We start from the raw sequence: 21,187 nt of genomic DNA on the forward strand, positions 1-21,187 counted from the left end.
TTGGATGTTATTATATCTGATAAATCTCCTAGCCAAAAAAACAAAACAAAACAACTCTTGAGTTTTACTCCTTGATTGTGAGTCAAGATGGCCTAGAATTATTTTAATCATCAAAGAAGAGTCAACCCACGATGCTCAGTGTACTTCAGGTAATGCTGACACGTTGCCAGAAAATAGCCATCCTATTTCCTATGAACATACTCAGCCTGGGCTGTTAGGTCTACCTGCTTTGTTGGACTGACAAGGGTGTCTCTTTCTTCCTTTCCTGATTGCTACTCTCCAGAATACTTTGGCCCAGTCCCAAGCTGCTTAATTTCAGTGTCTTGAAAGGCAACTTTGTCGCCAACCCTTTGCAGTGACAAATCAGGGTAATTGCTATGGTTCCCCCATTTGAGGGGCTTTGTGCTGCTCCAGTAATTGCTGGCTCAGCAGTGGTTTTCAGGGAAGCAGCTGCAAGAGGGAAAGGAGATGGTTTTTTACAGCTGATATAAAAGTAACAATAGGTTCATTGGTAAACTCACAATCAACCACGCGCCCTTCCCCCAAAAGTGAAGATTACGTCTTTCTGCTTCTACCAGAGCTCTCGGGGTACATGCAGCTCATTTTGTAACCTCTTTTTTTGTTTAAAGCTCTCCTTGAGATTCATTTTATTAAGGTTTCTCTTAGATAAACAGTAACTCAGCAAAAGCCCCCACAAAAATAAGACCACCTGGTGAAGTATTTAGCAAACGGTAGGTAATTGACCTTACAATGGCATTGGACCAAGGGATGATTTCCTAAAGGGGACAGACTCGGAAGCAGGCTGGCCTCCAGCTCATATAAAGGAGGCCGTCAAATGAGAAGGGGAGTGAGCCAGTCCATGATGGTGCAACCTCAGAAGGACGCCTCTCCAAGAAGCAGCAGGTGTAGATACTGGGGGAAGTACATTGAGGTACGCGGTGGTCACAGTGATGTATGATATGGTCAGTGTAGGTGTGGTTTTGTTAGAAATCTCCCGGAAGCCTCATTCAAGGCAGACAGAGGGAATTGGTAGGTGCTGAGGTTGCCATCTGAAAGCATAGGAGGCTGGTGGAATATAAAGACGATTGTATTTGGGAGCTCTACATCTCCTCTCCCTTGATTTAGGGACTTGAGATCCATTGTGAAGTTCTGCAGGGTAAGATGCAGACAGCTAGATGAGGGGACTACCAACTCAGGACTCCTTGGTAAATAATTTTTAAATTCTTATTCTCTTGCCTTCTGTAGGTACTTTTGATTGCTAAGGCTTTGAGAAACATTTTTAGTCCTAGATGCGTTTAGTCGTAATATTTAAACTTCTGCTCGTAAGGGGCGCACACACACATGTATGCACACACACATGTCAAGGGCTAGGAAAATGGTCTTTTTGGGGTAGAAACATGGTTGTTGTATTGATTTTGGACCAATGACTGCTAAATTCTTGTAATTCTGTGTTCCTCTATATAGCTGTATTTCAACTACTGGCAAATCCGTATTTTGAATTTTGGTTGTAGTCATTCAGTTTTCATTTCCAGATACTCATTGTATTACCTTGGATTTTTCCAGTTACCTCCTATAATTTTTGAACTGATCATCTAAATTTCAAGTATATATGTTGAGCAAAGTAGTTTGAGGTTCTGGGTCTGGTAGTTCCAAAATCTGAATCCCGTGTGTGTGTGTGTGTGTGTGTGTGTGTTTCCCCTGATTTATCCCCTGGTTTTCTGAATTGTATTTATTTTTGTCTCCTTTTATGGTTTCTAAATGTTGGTTAAAAAGTAAATATTGCATATAAACATTACAGACATAATTTGAGCTTTGAGTGAGGTTATCTTCCTCCAGAGAGGACTTACTTTTATTACTGGCAAAATAGAATCAAAAGTATAGTTTATCTTATTTCAATCAGGATTGAGTGCTTATGAACGAGGCTCCAGTCTTGATGGGACTGGGCCCTGTATTCGTTTAATTTTACTCCTATGTTGTGGTATTCTGCTGATATTTTTCTTGGAAGGCTCTGAAACACAACATGTGTTACTTAAATCTTTGAACCTGCAGAAACCTACTGTTTTAGCCCCTCTGCAGTTGGTTGACAATGGACACAGGCCAGGGGCAAGTGGCCCTGAAGGGGACTCACGTCCCTGAGTTTTTCCTTTCGACTAAAAGGCAGGCTGATTAGGTCTTTGTGCCATGGTAACATTGCAGTACCCTTTAAAATCTTTTTATTCTCCTTTTAAATATTTTTTGCCTGTTGTATTCCAGTGGTCCCAGGAAGTAGATTTGGTCTTCAACAAGCTTCCTTACCATTGTTCTATTAGGAAATACCTGTTAACTGAGAATGCATCTTTCTCTCTCTATCTCTCTCTCTCTCTCTCTCTCTTTCAAGTACTAGAATACTTTCATCATGGTTTCATCCATCATAAGTAACAGGCTCCGTTCTTAATAATACACAGACTTACCAGTTGTTGGGTCTACTCCCTGATTTAGAGATAAATTAAGATAGCTTTCACATCAGATAAGGGGTTGTTAATACACAGAATGCTGGGTCCCAACCCCAAGATTTCTGATTCAGTGAGTCTGGGATAGGACATGAGAATTTGCATTTCTAGTAAGCTCCCAGATGATACTGATGCTGAGGACCAAGGACGCCTCTATCACAAGGAGGTCAGATGAGCAAGCTGTTCATTTTCACTTAGGCTGAGAAAGGGTTAGAGACAAATCTGTGGCCTTATGTTCGTAAATGTAACGGATTTAATGTGCTATAGTTATTTTGCTGTGAGAATATACTATTTGCCTCAGTTTCATTATTCATTATGAGCATGTTGTTACCTACTATATTTTATCTTCTTAAATACCTTCCCTTCCCTTCTCTTTCACTCCCCCCAAAATACTGGGAATACATATTGTCAACCTTAAATAATACAAATGGCAATGTAATTAAACAAAGATGAGTTTATTTAAGAACAGCAGGAGAATTGCCATTTAGGACAAGCGAACTATGGCAAACCATAGGCAAGTCCTAAGATACGGGGGGAGGCTAGCTTTTATTAGGTGCTGGGACAAAACTGGGGAGGGTTGTGTTAAATAAGAATAAGTTTGAGGTGGTGGCTGTTGCTAAGGCATGTGGAATCTTGTTCCTGCTGGTCACATAGATTAAGGTGAATCACATGTGCATGAGCACTCTCCTTTCATGGCTTCCTGATTCTATGTTAAGTGAGGTTTCCTTATTCAATTTTATGTTTCCTCTGTTTGGTCCAGATATTTCTCTGAAGGCATCATTTATAAAGCATCAAGTTGAGGTATTTTTGTCTATATTTGTCCCTCAGTGCTGGGAAAAATCTTTCCCAGGAGTCATGTCCCCGTGTTGGAGGAGGGAGGAAAGAATACTAATGACCAGAAACCATAAATATCAATTCAGGTGCAGCAAATGGTGTTGGCCATAGCATAGACTATTGCTCAGCTAAAGGATAATCAAAGATTATCTAATTATCAAAAAAAAAATGGACAGAGTCTAAGGATCTTTGCGGGAGCAGCTCTTGTCTTAGAAGATTCTGTAATATCTTTGTAAGAGTTAAGAAGAGGTTTAAGATCATATCCTCATTTGCATTTACTCCTTCTCAGGGAAGTATGGCCACAAACGAAGTGAGTCTTAAATCATGAAAGTCTCTTGGTAATTCCTTTCTAACTCAATGATCTAAATGCAGGGGAGTCAGTCAATGAAGTATCTTGTTTATGGAAAGTTAGGGTCACTGATAACCTAACCAGCTATCCAGGCACCCGAAGTCCCAAGGAGAGTGATGAGCACCTCACAGATAAATCCCGTCAGGGTACCAATCACTTCTCTCAAGTGGCACTGTTAATGGACAGATGGGAGTTTTTGATGACAAATCTACAGTCTGAAAGGCAAAGGTTACCCTATTTAGTAATGGCTTGGGAGAAACAAATGATGGCACTATCTTCCCAGATCAATGCCAGGGTAAAGGAAAGGGGGAAAAAAAAGGAACAAAAGATTTCAAATTCAATTAAAGTAAGATGTTTCGATCTGGTGTTTGGAGGAAGCAGTGTACCTCGGTTTCAGCTACTTCTCTTCCGTCAGTTTGACTGAGAGGTCTCCAACGGTTACATAGGACCAGATGTCAGATGCAAACTTCTTTAGCTGTGAGATGCATATCCAAGGTTTAAGGACCTAAAGTTTGCCTCTCATCTGTGTAATGAGAAGGACATGGTATAATCTCTTCCGAAGATATTCAAGAGCACTCTTTGTTCTTAGTGATTCCAAATTAGTGGAAGAAAATTGGAAACGTGAATTTGGAAACTCATAGCCAGATTTTTGAGGAAAAGCAGGATCCAGTCCAATTTGCAGGTATATTAACAGAACCTCAAAGACAATGAACAGGATTAGAATCTAATACAGATGAAGGTATAAACATAATTTCTTCTCTCCATAATTATTATTACTTTAAAAAATAAGGTTGATTTGTTTGCATTAAACTTCGTCTTATTATTTACATAAATGCAGCAAGAATAATGATTGACCATATAAGCTCTTTTTCAAGACTGCTTTGCTGGAACAGTTTGCTTTGATGTAAGCAAATTACCACGTCGATTTTTTCCAAGGGGCTTTATTGGCTGTGAAAAGTCAATCTCAGTTCCTCAAAACTGTCTGGTCATATCTGACTGGATGCACATCTCTCTCAAATATGATATTCCAGTCAAAGACTTGGTAATATAACCAACATTTTTAATTGTGTTCTCTTACAAGGAGAATAGAATAGATTCTTATTGAACTTGTGCCAATACCTATATTGTTATGTATAAATTATTTTTTATAAATATGAGAATACTCACTAAAAGTTTCTGAATTTTAGAGAGAATAAGTAGGGAGAAAAAAAGTGTTACACCTTTGTTCATAATGGTATAACTTACAAGATTGTAGCTTAAGAATAGAAAGAATAAAGTTTCCTAAAATCTGGAAAAGAAAAATATTAGCGAGCCAGAGATGTTTTAAACAGGAGGTCCTAAAAAATGTAATCATCTTCCTCAGTTAATTCAGTCCCATGTAATTCATTCTTTTTCTGTTTGAATCCAGTTTTTCTACCAGATCTGGAAATTTTTACCCAGTTAAGTGTTGCGATTTTAAGATTACCATAAAACACTACTTGTCAAAAGCCATTTCCTTGAGTCTTCTTAAAGATGAAATACTTTTGCAGGAACATTTTTTGTGAAAGTATCAGAATAAAGCAATAACTGTCTGTAAATGACAAAAGGCTTAAAAATGGCATGGTTAAAAAGTTCCAATGAAAATTCATTCTAATGCAATTGACAAGGAAATTTGGTTATCTTCGTGAAATTCATTTTAAGATAATAACTAGAATTACAAGTGTTAGCATTACATTAGGACATAACAGATCTTTAGGAATATCTTATAGTTACTGGGACATTTATATCAATAACATATATCCACACTAACATAAGGAAAGAAGGCCTAGAATCACCTATTTCACAATTCTTAACATGTAAGTCAACGTGCCAAATAAGCCTAATTAGTTCAGTATCTCCCTTTTTATAAGGCAAGAGAACAAATCTTTTGAGATGGCACAGGGATCCCTGAAAAAAAAACAAAGGTAGTTCAAGGCGAAAAGGACTATTATTTTGAATATGAATTTGGGGGCAGTTTGTCAACAATATCAAAATGTTTGCACACTTGGTCAAACGCGATTAGGTCTCCGTGAGACAATACTTAGCTATTTATTTAGCCAAGATGGCAATTGAAGGCTTCATAAGCAAACACAGAAAGTTAAATCCTTGTAAAAAGCCTTAGTTTTTTTTAAACTCAACAGACTTAGTTTTTTTTTTCCCCACAAGTCATCAGTGACCTGATAAAGACAAATTATAGGATCTTTGTTTTTCTAGGGAGATTACATTAAAGGTAAAGAAAAACCTTTGTTTACAATGTTTTATTAAGAGCAGACCAATAAAGTAAGAAAACATTGTCCTTTTTTCTTTTTAATGTCTTATTTATTTCTGAGAGAGTGCAAGCAGCGGTGGGGCAGAGAGACAGGAAGACAGGGGATCCGAAGCTGGCTCTGTGCTGACAGCGGTGAGACCTATGCAGGGCTTGAAGTCAGGAACCGCGAGACCATGGCCTGAGCTGAAGTTGGACACTCAACCTACTGAGCCACTTATGTGCCCAGAAAATATTTGCCTCTTAACAGAGAAAAATACAACTGTAATTTTGCACCAGCGTACCTTTTTAAAATTAAACTTTTAATTCCAGGATAGTTAGCATATAGCGTCATATTAGTTTCAGTGTACAATATAGTGATTCAACAATTCTCTACATCATCTTCAGCGCTCATAATGATCAGTGCACTCTTAATGCCGTTCACTTCTTTCACCCATGCCCCGCCCACCTCCCCTCTGATGTGCTTTATTTTAAATGAGTACCCTCAGTGAAAGTTGTTTTCTTACAACAAGAACATATTTTACTTGAAGCATACTTCAGAATACATGGTTCTAAAAGATATATTTTAAATATATTTTTATAAATAAATATATGTATATTGAAAACATTCCATCCACAAAAAAATAGAGTACACATTTTCTTCAAGTACACACAGAAGAATCCCCTGGATAAATCACATAAAAAGAGACATAAAAATATTCTGAATGTGAGAGGACTGAAATTATACCAAGTGTATTTTCCAACCACAATAGTACAAAATGAAAGATCAACAATTAAAAAACCTGGAAAATCCATAGTGTAAATATCACATATTTAATATGTTAATATTGAACAACACGCTACTTAGTGCACAAGCAACGGGCCGAGTGAGAAATCAAATGGCAAATCAAAATATGTGTCAAAACAAAGAAAAAGAAAACACATTATTTCAAAACCTATAGGACGTAGCAAAAGCAGATGTTAGAGTGAAATTTATGCTATAAATGCTTGTATTAAGAAAAAAAGTGAAAGAACTTAACATTACACCACAAGGAACTGGAAAAAAAGAAGAAATTTAGCTGAAATTTAGTAAGGGAAAGAAATAACAAAGAAAAATCAAAAATAAATAGAGACCAGAATAAACAACATAACATTGAAAGTAATGACCAGTTTTCCCCCCAAAATAAACAAAATTGGCAATGTTTTAACTACATTAGGAAAAAAAGAGAAGATCCAAATGTCAAAATGAGAAATGGGAGAGAAAACAATGAAATAGATAACCACAGAAATACATAGGGCGATAATATGTTAATATGGACAAGTATATACTAACAAATCAGATAACCTAGGGGAAAAAAAGCAGTAAATTCCAATACTGAATCGTGAATCTTGAATCCAAGAAATAGGAAACCTTCTTCGACCAATAACAGGAATGAAAGTTGAATTAGGAATCAAAACTCTCCCAACACAGAAAAGCCCAAGACCACATGGCTTCATTGGTGAAACATTAACAAACATTAACAAAATAATAATTTATGGCAATCTTTATTAAAACCTTACAAATAATGGAATAGAAGGAACACATTCAAAATCATTCCATGAGGCCAGAACTACACTGACACCAAAGCAGGGCAAAAACAACACAAGAACAAAAAAGTATAGTTTGGTATAAGTGTTTCTACTTTCTTTTGACATCCATTTCGTGATAAATGTTTTTCCACCCCCTCACTTTCAATCTGCAGGTGTCTTTAGGTCTGAAATGAGTCTCTTGTGGGCAGCATGTAGATGGGTCTTGTTTTTTTATCCATTCCGACACCCTATTGATTGGAGCATCTAGTCTAATTACATTCAAAGTAATTATTGGTAGATATCTATTTATTGCCATTTTATTACTTGTTTTGCCACTGTTTTTTGGAGATTTTCCCTGATCTTTTCTTGTCTGTATCACTTTTGGTCCCTTGTTTGCACTCAAAGAATCCCCTTTCATATTTCTCGCAGGGCTGCTTTAGTGGTCACGAAGTCCTTTAGTCTTTGGGAAACTCTCTCTCTCTCCTTCTATTCTGAATGATACCTTGCTGGATAGGGTCCTCTTGGCTGCAGATTTTTTCCCATTCAGGACTTTGGGTTTTTTTGTTTTTTGTTTTTTGTTTTTTTAAATTTTTTTTTCAACGTTTTTTATTTATTTTTGGGACAGAGAGAGACAGAGCATGAACGGGGGAGGGGCAGAGAGAGAGGGAGACACAGAATCAGAAACAGGCTCCAGGCTCTGAGCCATCAGCCCAGAGCCCGACGCGGGGCTCGAACTCACGGACCGCGGGATCGTGACCTGGCTGAAGTCGGATGCTTAACCGACTGCGCCACCCAGGCGCCCCACTATTCAGGACTTTGAATACATCATGCCTCTCCCTTCTGGCTTGCCAAATTTCGGTTGAGAAATGTTCAGCTAGCCTTATGGATTTTCCTTTGTAAGTCAAAAACTTCTTTTCTTTTGCTGCTTTGAAGATTTTTTCTTTTTCACTGTATTTTGCAAATTTAATTACAATATGTCTTAGTGTTGGCCTGCTTTTTTTTTTTTTATTTTGATTGGAGTACCCTGTGCCTGGTGGATCTTGATGTCTGTTTCCTTCCTCCCCAGGTTAGAGAAGATTTCTGCTATTATTTCTTGAAATAAATTTTCTGCCGCCCACCCCCCTACCCTTCTTCTTTTGGGATTCCCATAATACTAATGTTATTACATTTGATGGAGTCACTGGGTTCCATAAGTCTATTCTTGTGTTGCGTAATTTTTTTTTCTTTCTTTTGTTTAGCTTCATTATTTTCCATGATTTTGTCTTCTAGGCCACTAATTTGTTCCTCTGCTTTTTCCAGCTTGCTGTTCATTGCATTAAGCCTGTTTCCAATATTGTTTATTGCACTCTTCATCTCTGATTGATTCTTTTTTAATTTTTTTATCTCTGTGGTAAGGACCTCCCTGCCCACCCCAGGTTGTTTGCCTGCCTTCTCTTCAGGAATAGGGCAGTGCCCTCTGAGCTCTACTGAAGCCAAGCCTAATGACCTTTAAAATTCCAGGCTTGGGGCACCTGGGTGGCTCAGTTGGTTAAGTGTCTGACTCTTGATTTCGGCTCAGGTCATGATCTCAGGGTTTGTGAGTTTGAGCCCTGCATCGGGTGCGGCTCTGACAGTGCGGAACCTGCTTGGGATTCTCTCCCTCCATTCTCTCTGCCCCTCTGCTGCTCACTCTCTCTCTCTCTCTCAAATTTAAAAAAAAATAAAATAAAATTCCAGCCTTGAAGGGGCACTTTGATGGCTCGGTCGTTTAAGCGTCAGACTCTTGATTTTGGCATTGATCTTGGGATCAAGTCCTACACTGGGCTCTGCTGAGCAAGGAGTCTGCTTGGGATTCTCTCTCCCTCTCTCTCTGCCCTCCCCTACTCATGCTCACTCTATAAACTTAAAAAAAAATAAATGAAATGAAATAAAATAAAATAATAAAACAACATTCCAAGGGTTAATCCCTGCTAGCTAGTTGCAAGAACACACGACATTCAGCCCCTCGTGTTTTCTAAGTCTTGGCTTTGAGGAAAAGTTCTCTGTGTTCCCCTGTATGCGTCTCTCTCTTTCACCCTTTTCTGAGACCATGGCTCCCTCTCCTCCGTGGCAAACGTGATCCATTTCTCCCCTAAACCACATCTCCACACTTCCTACCTTCTTTGATGTAGTCCCTTCTCTCCGTTTAGGTATGGGGTTTGTTCTGTCAGTCTTAATGTGGATTTCTGGGGTACTTAGGATGATTTAATAGTTATCTAGTGGTGTTTGTGGGAAGAGACAAGCCCAGGGTCCTCTTACTTTGCTGCCTTCTTGGGGACAACCTGCACCAGTGAACTTTTGATGCTAACACCCATTTTAAAATAAATTCATTTTAATTCTAGCCAATTTGACCACACATTAACATTCTTTTTCAAAGATTCCCTTTCCACACACATTCTACAACTTTCTTTTTTTACATTCAGATTTCATCCTGTATTTTCCCTCTTTAAATAACCAGCCTCAATTTAGCACAAAATTACTTTCTCTTCCCTCAACAAGAATGTATTTCCATCCCTCATCTTTTCTTTTGCCAAAAGCATACATCCTACTTTTCTTGCATACGGAGTTGCTTCCCTTGTTTTTTCTGCTAGCTTTAATGACATTATTAATTAGAATTCTTAACCTTTAGGAACTTTAAGAAATAAGCAATTGTGAACTATCTTTTACATTAGCATGGTGTGAAAATATAAATACTTTTAATGATTTCTAGAAACATGCTTTTTTTGATAGAAAATTTATCAGCATGGCATAATACGTGTTTACTAATAGACTCAAATATCTTTAGTTTCTCTAAGGGACTCTGCACTGACAGTGTGGAGCCTGCTTGGGATTCTCCCTCTCTCTCTGCCCCTCCCCTGCTCATGTTCTCTGTCTTTTCCAAAATAAACAAATAACTTAAAAAAATCCTTTAAAAAATAAAAATAAATGAGTATTCATTGAATTTAACTTATCATTTAACTTAACTTTAAGGTTTCAAGGTATATTAAAAGGTTGGGGAAACTGTTTAAAAAGTTCACCTAAAAACGTTTTACCCTACTTACATCTGTTTAATATACGTGTTCATAACACTTATGTTTAGATTACCCACAAAAATTTCATGGGAAATTTGACAAAGTCACTCATTGTTCCAAGCTGTTTTTCTCACTGACAAATTTTTTGACAGGTAACACAACCTAGGTAGAATAAAAGCTGTGTGCAATATATATCATTGTTGATATGCTGAATACATGCCTATTTTAATTAAAGCAAATTTTAACTAGCTTTTATTTGTCAAAGACTGTGCCAAATCACGTGACCCTGAAAAGCATTTGGTTTAGTTTCTATTATATTTTGAGAATTCTTATGGATATTAATTCATATAGGTGCTTGTTTCTTTAAATCAATTAAATAGAGATCATTTACAAATTAATTTTAGAATACGATCCAGCAGTAGAAAATACCATACATCTACAATGCACATTTATAGACACACTTAAGCATACAGACAGATATAAACAGGGGTCTTACAGTTTCCATTTTACCAGTTGTAAGAGAAGTTGTTTCTAGGTTGTTTTTCTGGTAAATGAGGTTGCTCATTCATTCCATTGGCTAAAACAAAGTTTAAATGATTTTTTATCTTTTGTTTTTCTTCTGGTAAGAATTACCTCCCAGAAGTTTGTACTTTAACATTTACATCTCAGAGACACAGGGAAGAATGCTAGTGATAAGCCTTTTAAGATAAGCAGCGATGTTTTGGGATTTATAAAAATGAATAGGTGAACTTTTGACTGCCTCTAGAATTGCATTTCTAGTTTTGCAAAGATTTGAAAGATAAGGGCAGTTGATTTCAATTCGTCAGATAATTGGTTTGCAACTTAAATAACACAGTAAGTTAATTCACCCATCCAACTGCAGTATCTTCAATTTGTTTAGGGGAGAAGGTCAAAAAAAAAAAAAAAAAAAGAAAATTCTTACCATGTTCTGAATATGAGCTATGGTCACAGATTCAGTCAGACTGGTGGTCTCCCATCTTCTTTTCTCTGTCTAATTGTTATTGTCAGGAGGTAATCCATTTACAAAAATTTTTGAGGATCCTCTCTGGACAGTGTTTTGAAAATATGGTTCTAGAACTAGACATCCATGTGCCAAAAAAAAAAAAAAAAAAAAAAGAATCATGACATAGACCATACACCCTTCACAAAATTTAACTCAAACTGGATTACAGACCTAAATGTAAAATCCAAAACTATAAAACTTCCAGACGATAACAGGAGAAACATCTAGATGACCTTGACTATGTTGATGACATTTCAGAGGTGACACCAAAGATTCTTTCCAGGATCTAGGAAAGAAACCATTGCTAACATGGAATTCACTAAAAGCAAAAATATTTACCTTGCAAAAGACCATATCAATAGAATAAGACAAGCCACATATTGGGAGAAAATATTTGCACAACGTATCTAATAAAGGACCATTATCTAAAATATACAAAGAACTCTTAAAACTCAGCAATAAAAAAAAAACAATCCAAGTAGAGGCACCTGGATGGCTCAGTTGGTTTAGAGTCCGACTTTGACTCAGCTCATGACCTCACAGTGTGTGAGTTTGAGTCCTGCATCAGGTTCCGTGTTGATAGTGCAGAAAACAGCCCAACTGAGAAATGGGCCAAAGACGGTAATAGATAGCTCACCAAAGAAGATACACAGAAGGCAAATAAACATACGAAAAGATGCTCCCCATTACATGTCATCAGCAGAATGAAAAGATAAAAGAACAATAATATACCAGTACACACTTACTCCAATGGCCAAACCCCCTGCACTGAGAATGCCAAATGCTGGCAAGGATGCGGAGAAGCAAGAACTCTGCATTGCTGGTGAGAGTAAAACATGGCGTATCCACTTTGAAAGATAGTTTTGCCGTTTCTTACGAAACAAAATATACTTTTATCATACATTTCAGCTGCCACACTCCTTGGTATATACCTGAATGAGTTGGAAACCTATGTCCAGGGGCGCCTGGGTGGCTCAGTCAATTAAGCGTCTGACTTCGGCTCAGGTCATGATCTCATTGTTTGTGAGTTTGAGCCCCGCGTCGGGCTCTGTGCCCAGAGCCCGGAGCCTGGAGCCTGGAGCCTGCAGCCTGCTTCACATTCTGTGTCTCCCTCTCTCTCTGCCCCTTCCCTGTTCATGCTCTGTCTCTCTGTCTCAAAAATAAATAAACATCAAAAAAAAAAATTTGAAAACCTATGTACAGACAAAAACTTGCAAATTGATGTTTATAGCACCTTTGTTCCTATTGCCAAAACTTGGAAGCAGCCGTGATGGCTTTGTGGATGAGTGGGTAAATAAACTGTAGTGTATCCCAAGAATGGAATATCACTCAACACTGAAAAGAAATGAAGTGTCAAGCCATGAAAGGACATGGAGGAACCATAAATATACGTTAAAAAGTGAAGGCAATCAATCTAAAAAGGCTACATACTGTATGATCCTAAAGATATGACATTCTAGAAAAGGTAAAAAATAATGTAGGCAGTAAAAAAATCAGTAATTTCCAAGGATTGGGGAGGAGGGATGAATCAGCAGAGCACAGAGGGTTTTTAAGACAGTGAAACGATTCTGTATGATACTATAATGGTAGATATGTGTCATTGAACATTTGTTATACCTATAGAATATGCAACACCAAGAGCCAGCCATAATGGACAGGATGGACTCTGGCTGATAATGATGTATCAATTGTTCATCAGTTGTAACAAATGTATCACACTTGTGGGTGATGTTGATAGTGGGAGAGGTGCATGGGGTCTATGGGAAATCTCTACCTTCCACTCAAATATGTCAAATGGCCCTAAAAATTAAAGTATTTAAAAGAGGAGAAATAATGTAAAATAAAATAAGTTTTAAAATAATAAAAATTTTAAAAATAAAATGCTGCTGTGCAGTGCAAGCTTTACATATCAGGTGTGTTTTCAGCTGATTACACACGCCATTTAAAATAAGCAAGTTTATGCAAATCAAAACCACAATGAGCTATCACCTTAACACCTGTTAGAATGGCTATCATCCAAAAGACAAGAGATAACAAGAGCTAATGAGAATGTGGAGAAAAGGATATACTTGTCTACTTTGGGTGGGAGTGCAAACTGGTGCAGCCATTGTGGAAAACAGTATGGAGGCTCCTCAAAAAAATAAAAATAGAGCTTCCATATGATCTAGCAATCCCACTTTTGGGGGTATACACAAAGGAGATGAAAATAGGGCCTCCAAGAGATATCTGCAACTCCCATGTTCATTGTAGCATTATTCACTGTAGTCAATATATGGAAACAAAGTGTCCATTAACAGATGAATGGATGAAGGAGATGTGAGACATATATTCATCGTTGAGAAAGAAGAAAATCCTGTTTGACAACATGGATGGAACTTGAGGGCATCCCGTTAAGTGAAAGAAGCCAGGCAGAGAAAGATGAATACTTCATAGTGTCACTTATATGTGAAAAAAAAAAAGTCAAACTCATAGAAATAGAGAGTATAAAAATGATTGCCAGGGGCTAGAGGAACTGGGGAGAGGTTGGTATAAAGGTGCAAATGTTCATCTAGACCCCCCCCTCCCAGGGTCTGAGGATCGAATGTATAACATGGTGACGTTAAGTAACACTGTATTGTGTAACTGAAATTTGCTCAGAGTAGAACTTAAATGTTCTTATTTATTTAAATAAAATACACACATATATGAGGTGATGGATGTATCAACGAGATGGGAGAACTCCTTTCACAGTATACGTGTTCATCAAATCATCGCAATGTGCAACTTTAAATATCTTATAATTTTATTTGCTGATTTATACCTCAATAAAGCCGAAAAATAGGCAAGCTTCTAAAATCTTTATCTTAAAATTGTACATGTGGAAGTCCTCCTGTCATTTCATATGCAAGGAAAACCATTCCCTTTTAATTATCCTTGCTTCTAAAATATCACCTTTGAAATACTCATGCCTATATTGTCCATTTGGGTTTTTAAATTTTTTTAAAGATTAAGTGATACAGTTTTTCTTTAGAATTATCATTTGCTGTGACATGTGTGGGAAGCATTTACTAAAAATGTCTAGGTCTCCTCAACCTTATAATTATTTCACAAGAGTCCCGGTAATGATGAAAATCAAAAAGTGCCTTAGAAATCTCTGCACAATTAAGAACTTTGCTTCCTTGTTTTGGAACAGAAGATGATAAGGGCAATCCTTGGCCTGGAGAGCAAGCATTCCCTGGAAGAAATCCCCCTTACAGCTCGGATAATCCCATTTTTATTAGCTATATCCTGAGCTCTTCGCCCGAGGCTCCACTCAGTTCAAAATAATAAAATTGTATTCATTGATATTTCTTGAAAAATACCAGTATCTCCTTCCTAATATTTCAGCTTCCAGCAAATTATAGAGGCAGGAAGAGACAACAAACTCAAATTTCATAGCCTTAAGAAGCTGAAATATTTCCTTTTCATGGTTATGTATACCACTCGATTCTTTTTTCTCCTGCCAATACAGAGAAGTCATCAGCCTAGAGAAACTATACATTTTATCAACATGAGTTTAAATGAAAGACTCTGACCTAATTGTGAAATGATGTTAATGATTGAAGGTGATATAATCTGTAATAACTAAAATTCTATCCCATTGCAGTGGCCCAATAATGACAGTGCAGTTTAAACCGTATTTATCAGAATACTTTCTTCCTAGAATACTCACAAAACTCTCTGTTATTTTAAGGTTGTTATAAAGCTATTACTAAGAATACACATTGCGTGCTGTTTTAGATGAGTTTTTGTAAAACATAATGCATGTAAGGAAAGCTCATAAGTCAGAGATCTGCATCTTGATTATCCAAAGGCCGAACCCCTGCATAACCACATTCTAGGTCAAGAAAAGCAGATGGCTAGCAACTCACATTTTCTCCCCGGGTTGCGTTCTCCCAGTAACAACTAGCTTGTTGTCTTCTAACGTAACCATTATCCTGACAATTATGGTGGTGATTGTCTTGCTTCACTCTAGTACTTTTTTGGTTTTTTCCCAACCAGAAATGCATTCCAAAAGACTCGTTTATCTGAAACAAATTACTTGTATGTGTTATTCCACGTCCACTTCCTTCAATTGGCATTATGTTCTGTGAGATTCATTCATGTTGTTCCGGATAGCTCTAATTTACTAATTTGCCTGATGTATTTATTTTACCATAAATTATTGCTAGTTTCATCTATGAAATATTTTGAGGATACACAGTTTATTAATATTTCAAACTATTGATACATAGGTGGGACTAAGAAGAAGAACCTGCGTGAATATTTTTATACATGTACCTAGTGCACATGTATGCACATTTGTGTTGAGTTGATGTTAGAAGTGGAGAATCAAACTTACCAGATTTACACAAGCTTTTACATTACTGCATGTCCTCAAGAAAATGTGTGTCTTCCTGTCTTTTTAACTGCATCCAGTTTGGGAGATACACAGGAAAGACATAATGTTTTAAAATTGTATTTCTTGTAGTTTAATGGCTTTAGGGCCTTTAATTCATTTTGAGTTGAGTTGAGTTTAATGCATTTTTGCATATGGTGTGAGACAAGGATCTAAAATGATTCTCTTGCATGTGATTATCTAGTTTTCCCGAGCCATTATACATTCCCCATTGTGTATTCTTGATCTTTGTTGGAGATCAGCTGACCTGAAATGCGTAAATGTATTTCTGGGCTCTCTCTTCTGTTCATTAGTTTTATCTGTCTGTTTTGACACTAGTATCTTACTGTTTTGGTTACTTTGCTTTGTAATTTTTTTTAATGTTTATTTATTTTTGAGAGAGACAGAGACAGAATGTGAGTGGGTTAGGGGCAGAGAGAGAGGGAGACACAGAATCCAAAGCAGACTCCAGGCTCTGAGCTGTCAGCACAGAGCCCAACATGGGGCTCAAACTCACAAGTGGTGAGATCATGACCTGAGCCGAAGTCAGATGCTCAATCGACTGAGCCACCTAGGCGCCCCTTGTTTTGTAATATTTTTTGAAAGCATGAAGTAAAGTGTCTCAAGCTTTGTTCTTCTTGCTCAATATTGTTTTGGTTATTCAGTCTTTTGTAGTACCATATGAATTTTAAGATATTTTTTCTATTTCCACAAGGAGTGGCTTTGGGACTTTATAGGGATGGTCAATTTGGATATTAGGAATATTTGTTAAAAATAATTCTTCTAAAAAATAACAATAATTCCTCTAAGATATGAGCATGGGAAGTCTATTTCTCTGTGTTTTATTTCTCTCTGTAAGTGAGCTGATTGTTTGGAATTAGCCTCTAGGCTGGACGTGGCTAGGCTTGGGTCCAGGAGGAAATTCTGGCTCTGGCCAGCTCCACATGCTTCCATCTTGGGTATGCTTTCTTCATGGCAATGGCAGAAGCACAAGATACTACAACTTACTTTTGTCATGTGCATTAATATCACATTAGTCACGACAGATCTCATAGCAAAAAAAAAAAAGTCTAAGAGTAGGAAAGAACATTCTGTCAACCATAAAACCAAAGTAAATGACATGATCTGGGAAATATATCCTCCCAGATATGTCTACCACATAAAGTTGTGGTAAGAGATAAATGAAATGACGTATGTGTATACATTTTTGGGAATATAAAATTCATTGAATAAATGCTTATGTATATGTTTGAGCTTCAGAACAATCAAATGATTGGAGGAGGAGTGGCTTATCTCCCATGATTTCTTTTTGGGAATTGATCCACCAATATTTAAGATCTAAAGACCAAAGAGCTGTTGTCATTGCCATTTGATATATAAATAATGTTTGAATAATCTATGTTCATCTTAGATTGGTGACTAAATCAAGAAAAGCTATCATCCCATCCTGTCAGGTAGAGGAGAGATGTGGTATACCACACCAGTGGTCATCACATAGGGTACCTCTTTTTGACTTATCTCCTTTACCCTCTTAAATAGTTTTATCCTGGGAGCACATCCTCATTGTAAAATGCCACTAATTGAGAAACGGGTAGGATAAGTTGACAAATTTCATTACGAAGAAACATTTTTAGAGTAGCAGTGGTGGAGAGGGGGAAATATAACTCATGCCCAGTTGGACTGCATAAACAAATGCTTGATAAGTGCTGATGGAAACGTAAGCTCTCGGGAGTGGTTCACATCCACTTATTGGAAAGCTTATGTGGCGTATGTATTGTTTCTCATCAATTCATTTGATAATGTTATGGGAGAATTAAAATACCCAAGATACACAAAGTACGCATCTGTAATGAGACTTTTGTTGACAGCGAATCATATTCCATTTTCCTACAGATAGTCTACATGGGCTGGTGTGAAGCACGGGAGCAAGATCCTCTACAAGATCGAGCATACTCGCCAACATTTCTAGCCCTGAGGGGATCCTGTCTTTACAAGTTTCTGGCACCTCCGGTAAGCGTTTTTGTCCCACAGTTTTTATTTTTCCCGTATTATCATGACAGAGTGACATCAATTTGATAATGGTAAATAGCGTATTACCAATATACGGTAAAACCGTGGATCGCGAGCAACCTGTTCTGCGAGTGTTCCGCAGGGCAGCAGACATTTCTAGTAAATTTTAACTTGATCAGCAAGGGATGTCTTGTAATTCACGTGGTACGCGACAGCGAGTGTCACATGATCATGACTTAGCCAATGGTTCTTGAAATTTGCCTTGATATACAAGTGCTTTGGATTACAAACATGTTTCCGGAACGAATTATGCTCACAAACCAAGGTTTTCCTGTATTTTGCAAATAAGATACAGGGGAAAAATAGAAAACAGCTCAAATGTTTCTGAAAATATCTTACTAAAGATATATGTTCTGGCGTTAAATATTTACTTTATAACCCTGGAAAAATCTAGAAGGCATTTCTGTTCAGGCATTTATGAGAGTCAAAATGTGCTTATTATCTATTTGACACAGGTATGTCTAAGTAAAAAAAAGTAGCATTTTGATATCTGTATTCTAGTCATTGGACTTTGTATTAAGTATGTATGGGTACCTATTGCACCCAAGGTCTTTCTTTTGGAATCACGTACCTTATACAACAGTAGATTCTTAATAAATATTTATTGAATATGAATATCAATTGCCAGACCACTCACTTACAGGTGTAATATTACATAGGGTTTTGGAAATATCGAATCTGACCTGCTGTTATTTTGAATGACTATGTCTATACAAAGTTCAAAGCACCCGGAAAACAGGAAAAAAAGCTATTAATATTTATACATTTTACTATATTCCTACTCTGAATAATTTCATACGAGTAGACAGACAAATGCACGTTTCAAATGTAAGAAAGTGACCAACTTCATCGTATTGTTTGGTGTCTTCACAGTGTTTAAGGCGATCACATCTTGAAATAACTTCTTGATATAAACAATGTCTTTTTAAAAAATTAAAGCCAGTGTTTATATTTAGGACGCTTCTTTGTATGTAACTGGTTGGTAAACTGGGAAATTACTGTGCGTGAGAAATAGAAATCCTTGGTATTTTTATGTAAATCATACAGTATTTAAAATATATACATACGTTGGGCAAATGGAGATGGTTACACATAACAGAAAACATTTGCTGAAAGAGGAGGAGAAATGGCAATAAAGCCTAAGAGAGAGGACACCAAAACACCACACGTGGACCTCTATGAGGATAGCTTCACAACTGAGATCATGTACTGCAGGTGGGAAAGTGTCATGGTGTGCCATATTATCTAAGTACGATAAAGAGGGAACTAGGGAGTGTGTTTCTACAACAGATGACATGTCAGTTTCTCATCTTTTCAAGGTGACAACGTGGGACTGGACCCGAGCAGAGAAAACATTCTCCGTGTATGAGATTATGTGCAAGATTCTCAAGGTATGATCAATACGTGGCGAACATTTTCAGGGCTCTTCCTTAGCAGTAGCTCTGAGCTCATAAGTGGCCTGTGAAAACAAATGGGGCAGCGGCATAAAAGATAAAGACAGAGAGAAGAAAATATACATATAAGAGACAGAAGGCAGAGAAGTATATAAGCACTCTCATATCAGCTGGAGTAATTAGGAAGCAGATACTGCAGTCCCTCGATCTGGGGAGAGGGAAGGAAGAAGCTTGGTAGGAGGTCATCGAGGGAGAAGCAGGAAGTTCGATCGAAAATAGTCCTAATTTAAACCTCAATTATTATCATCTTTTTTTTTTTCTCAGTAAAATACAAAAGGAAAAGTCTTGGATACAACTTTGAATGAGAAAATGCAGAAAATATAAAGGCATGTGCAAAGAAAGATATATATATTTTTTAATCTCAGAATTAGGTTATCTATCTGAGTATGCAAAGAATATACACTTATAAATCAAAGTCCTGTGTTATACACAAGAGTATTGGACTGGGAAGTTATGAGAATTCCGTAAAATTCCAAATGGTTTCTGTAGCCATTTTTAAGAATCAGAATGGGAAAAAAAGAATCAGAGTGGGAATAATTTATAAAACCTAACTAATAATCTACATTCAGTTTCTACTCTGGGGTCTGTAAGCTTGGAAATACTACAGATGAAAATTAAATCTTTGTTCAGGTTGACCTTGTTTGTGTAACCAAGGAGAACTAAGTTCCTTGCATTTTCTATCAGTTATTTTCTTCTAGTTAAAGGGTCAGTAGAAAATGCTGGAACATGTGAAACGTAAGTGAAATGCATCAGAAGTGTCCTGCAGCAGAAAAACGGGCAAACAAAAATGATTACCTCAAAAGGGGGCATAATTTTTCTTCCCCATAAAATAATCCTTGACTAAAATTGACATTCAGAGCAGCACAAGAGCTAAATGAATATATAGGGCATTGTTTGCTCATCACTGGGTATGGTTTTAGTTCTATTTAGGGATTTATGGAGGAAGGGCAACTCTGAGCTACTTGAGTTGGTTGTTAGTAAAGAAGGCTCTGGCAACTCCTAAAAGATGTACTGGTGTCTGAAGATAAGGAGAACATACTCAACTCCGTTTTTTTTTCAATAATTACCAAAAGGGCTAATGAAATTCTAATTGAATCTAATTGAATGAGATTCTAATTGAATTTTTTAGGGAAAAAATGGTGGCATTACGAAGAAAGAATTAAAGAGAGAGACGGGGGAGATGGAAGAAAGGAAGGGAGGAAGGAAGCATGAAAGAGGGAGAAAGAAAGATACAGAAAGAAACCCAGAAACTCACTCCTCTACAAAGTATTCCCTAGTCATACATTAATTTGTCCCTTCCTTAGCCCTACGTTAATGTAGCTTTATCAGAGTAGTAATCCAGCATGCATTTCTGTATTCTTGTGTAGACTTAAATTATTTCCTAACCATTTGCCAAGTAGCTACATGGTCTTTATAACCCTCTCAAAAAAAAAAAAAAAAGCTGATTGAACATCTAAAAACAATTCAATTTATCATAATATTTGAAATAAGGACAATATAAGGACAACTGTAAAGGAGAGAGAGAATATGTGTGGCTCCATATAAACATTGAATATTTTATTTCTTTTAAAAAATTTTTGCAATATTAGAATTATATGGCTTATAACCTTTTTCATGTAAAAATATGTCTTAAGATTTTTTTATGTCGATCAATCGACTTAGAAAAAAACTTTGACCTTTTGGTGGATTTCATCTGTCCCATCATTTGGC

The 21,187-nt window shown here is 37.0% G+C and overlaps 1 protein-coding gene across 1 annotated transcript in view; it reads left to right on the forward strand.

Annotated features, from left to right (window-relative positions):
- The window catches only part of SNTG1 (syntrophin gamma 1), an 888,222-nt gene that overhangs the window by 785,586 nt on the left and 81,449 nt on the right, over window positions 1-21,187 (forward strand). Inside the window, exons 15-16 of the mRNA XM_043601045.1 lie at window positions 17,847-17,963; window positions 19,343-19,414. Coding sequence (XP_043456980.1) covers window positions 17,847-17,963; window positions 19,343-19,414 — 189 coding nt within the window. The remainder of the gene's footprint in view (window positions 1-17,846; window positions 17,964-19,342; window positions 19,415-21,187) is intronic.

This window comes from Prionailurus bengalensis, chromosome F2 (genome assembly GCF_016509475.1).
Source record: "Prionailurus bengalensis isolate Pbe53 chromosome F2, Fcat_Pben_1.1_paternal_pri, whole genome shotgun sequence".
NCBI classification, from domain to species: domain Eukaryota; kingdom Metazoa; phylum Chordata; class Mammalia; order Carnivora; family Felidae; genus Prionailurus; species Prionailurus bengalensis.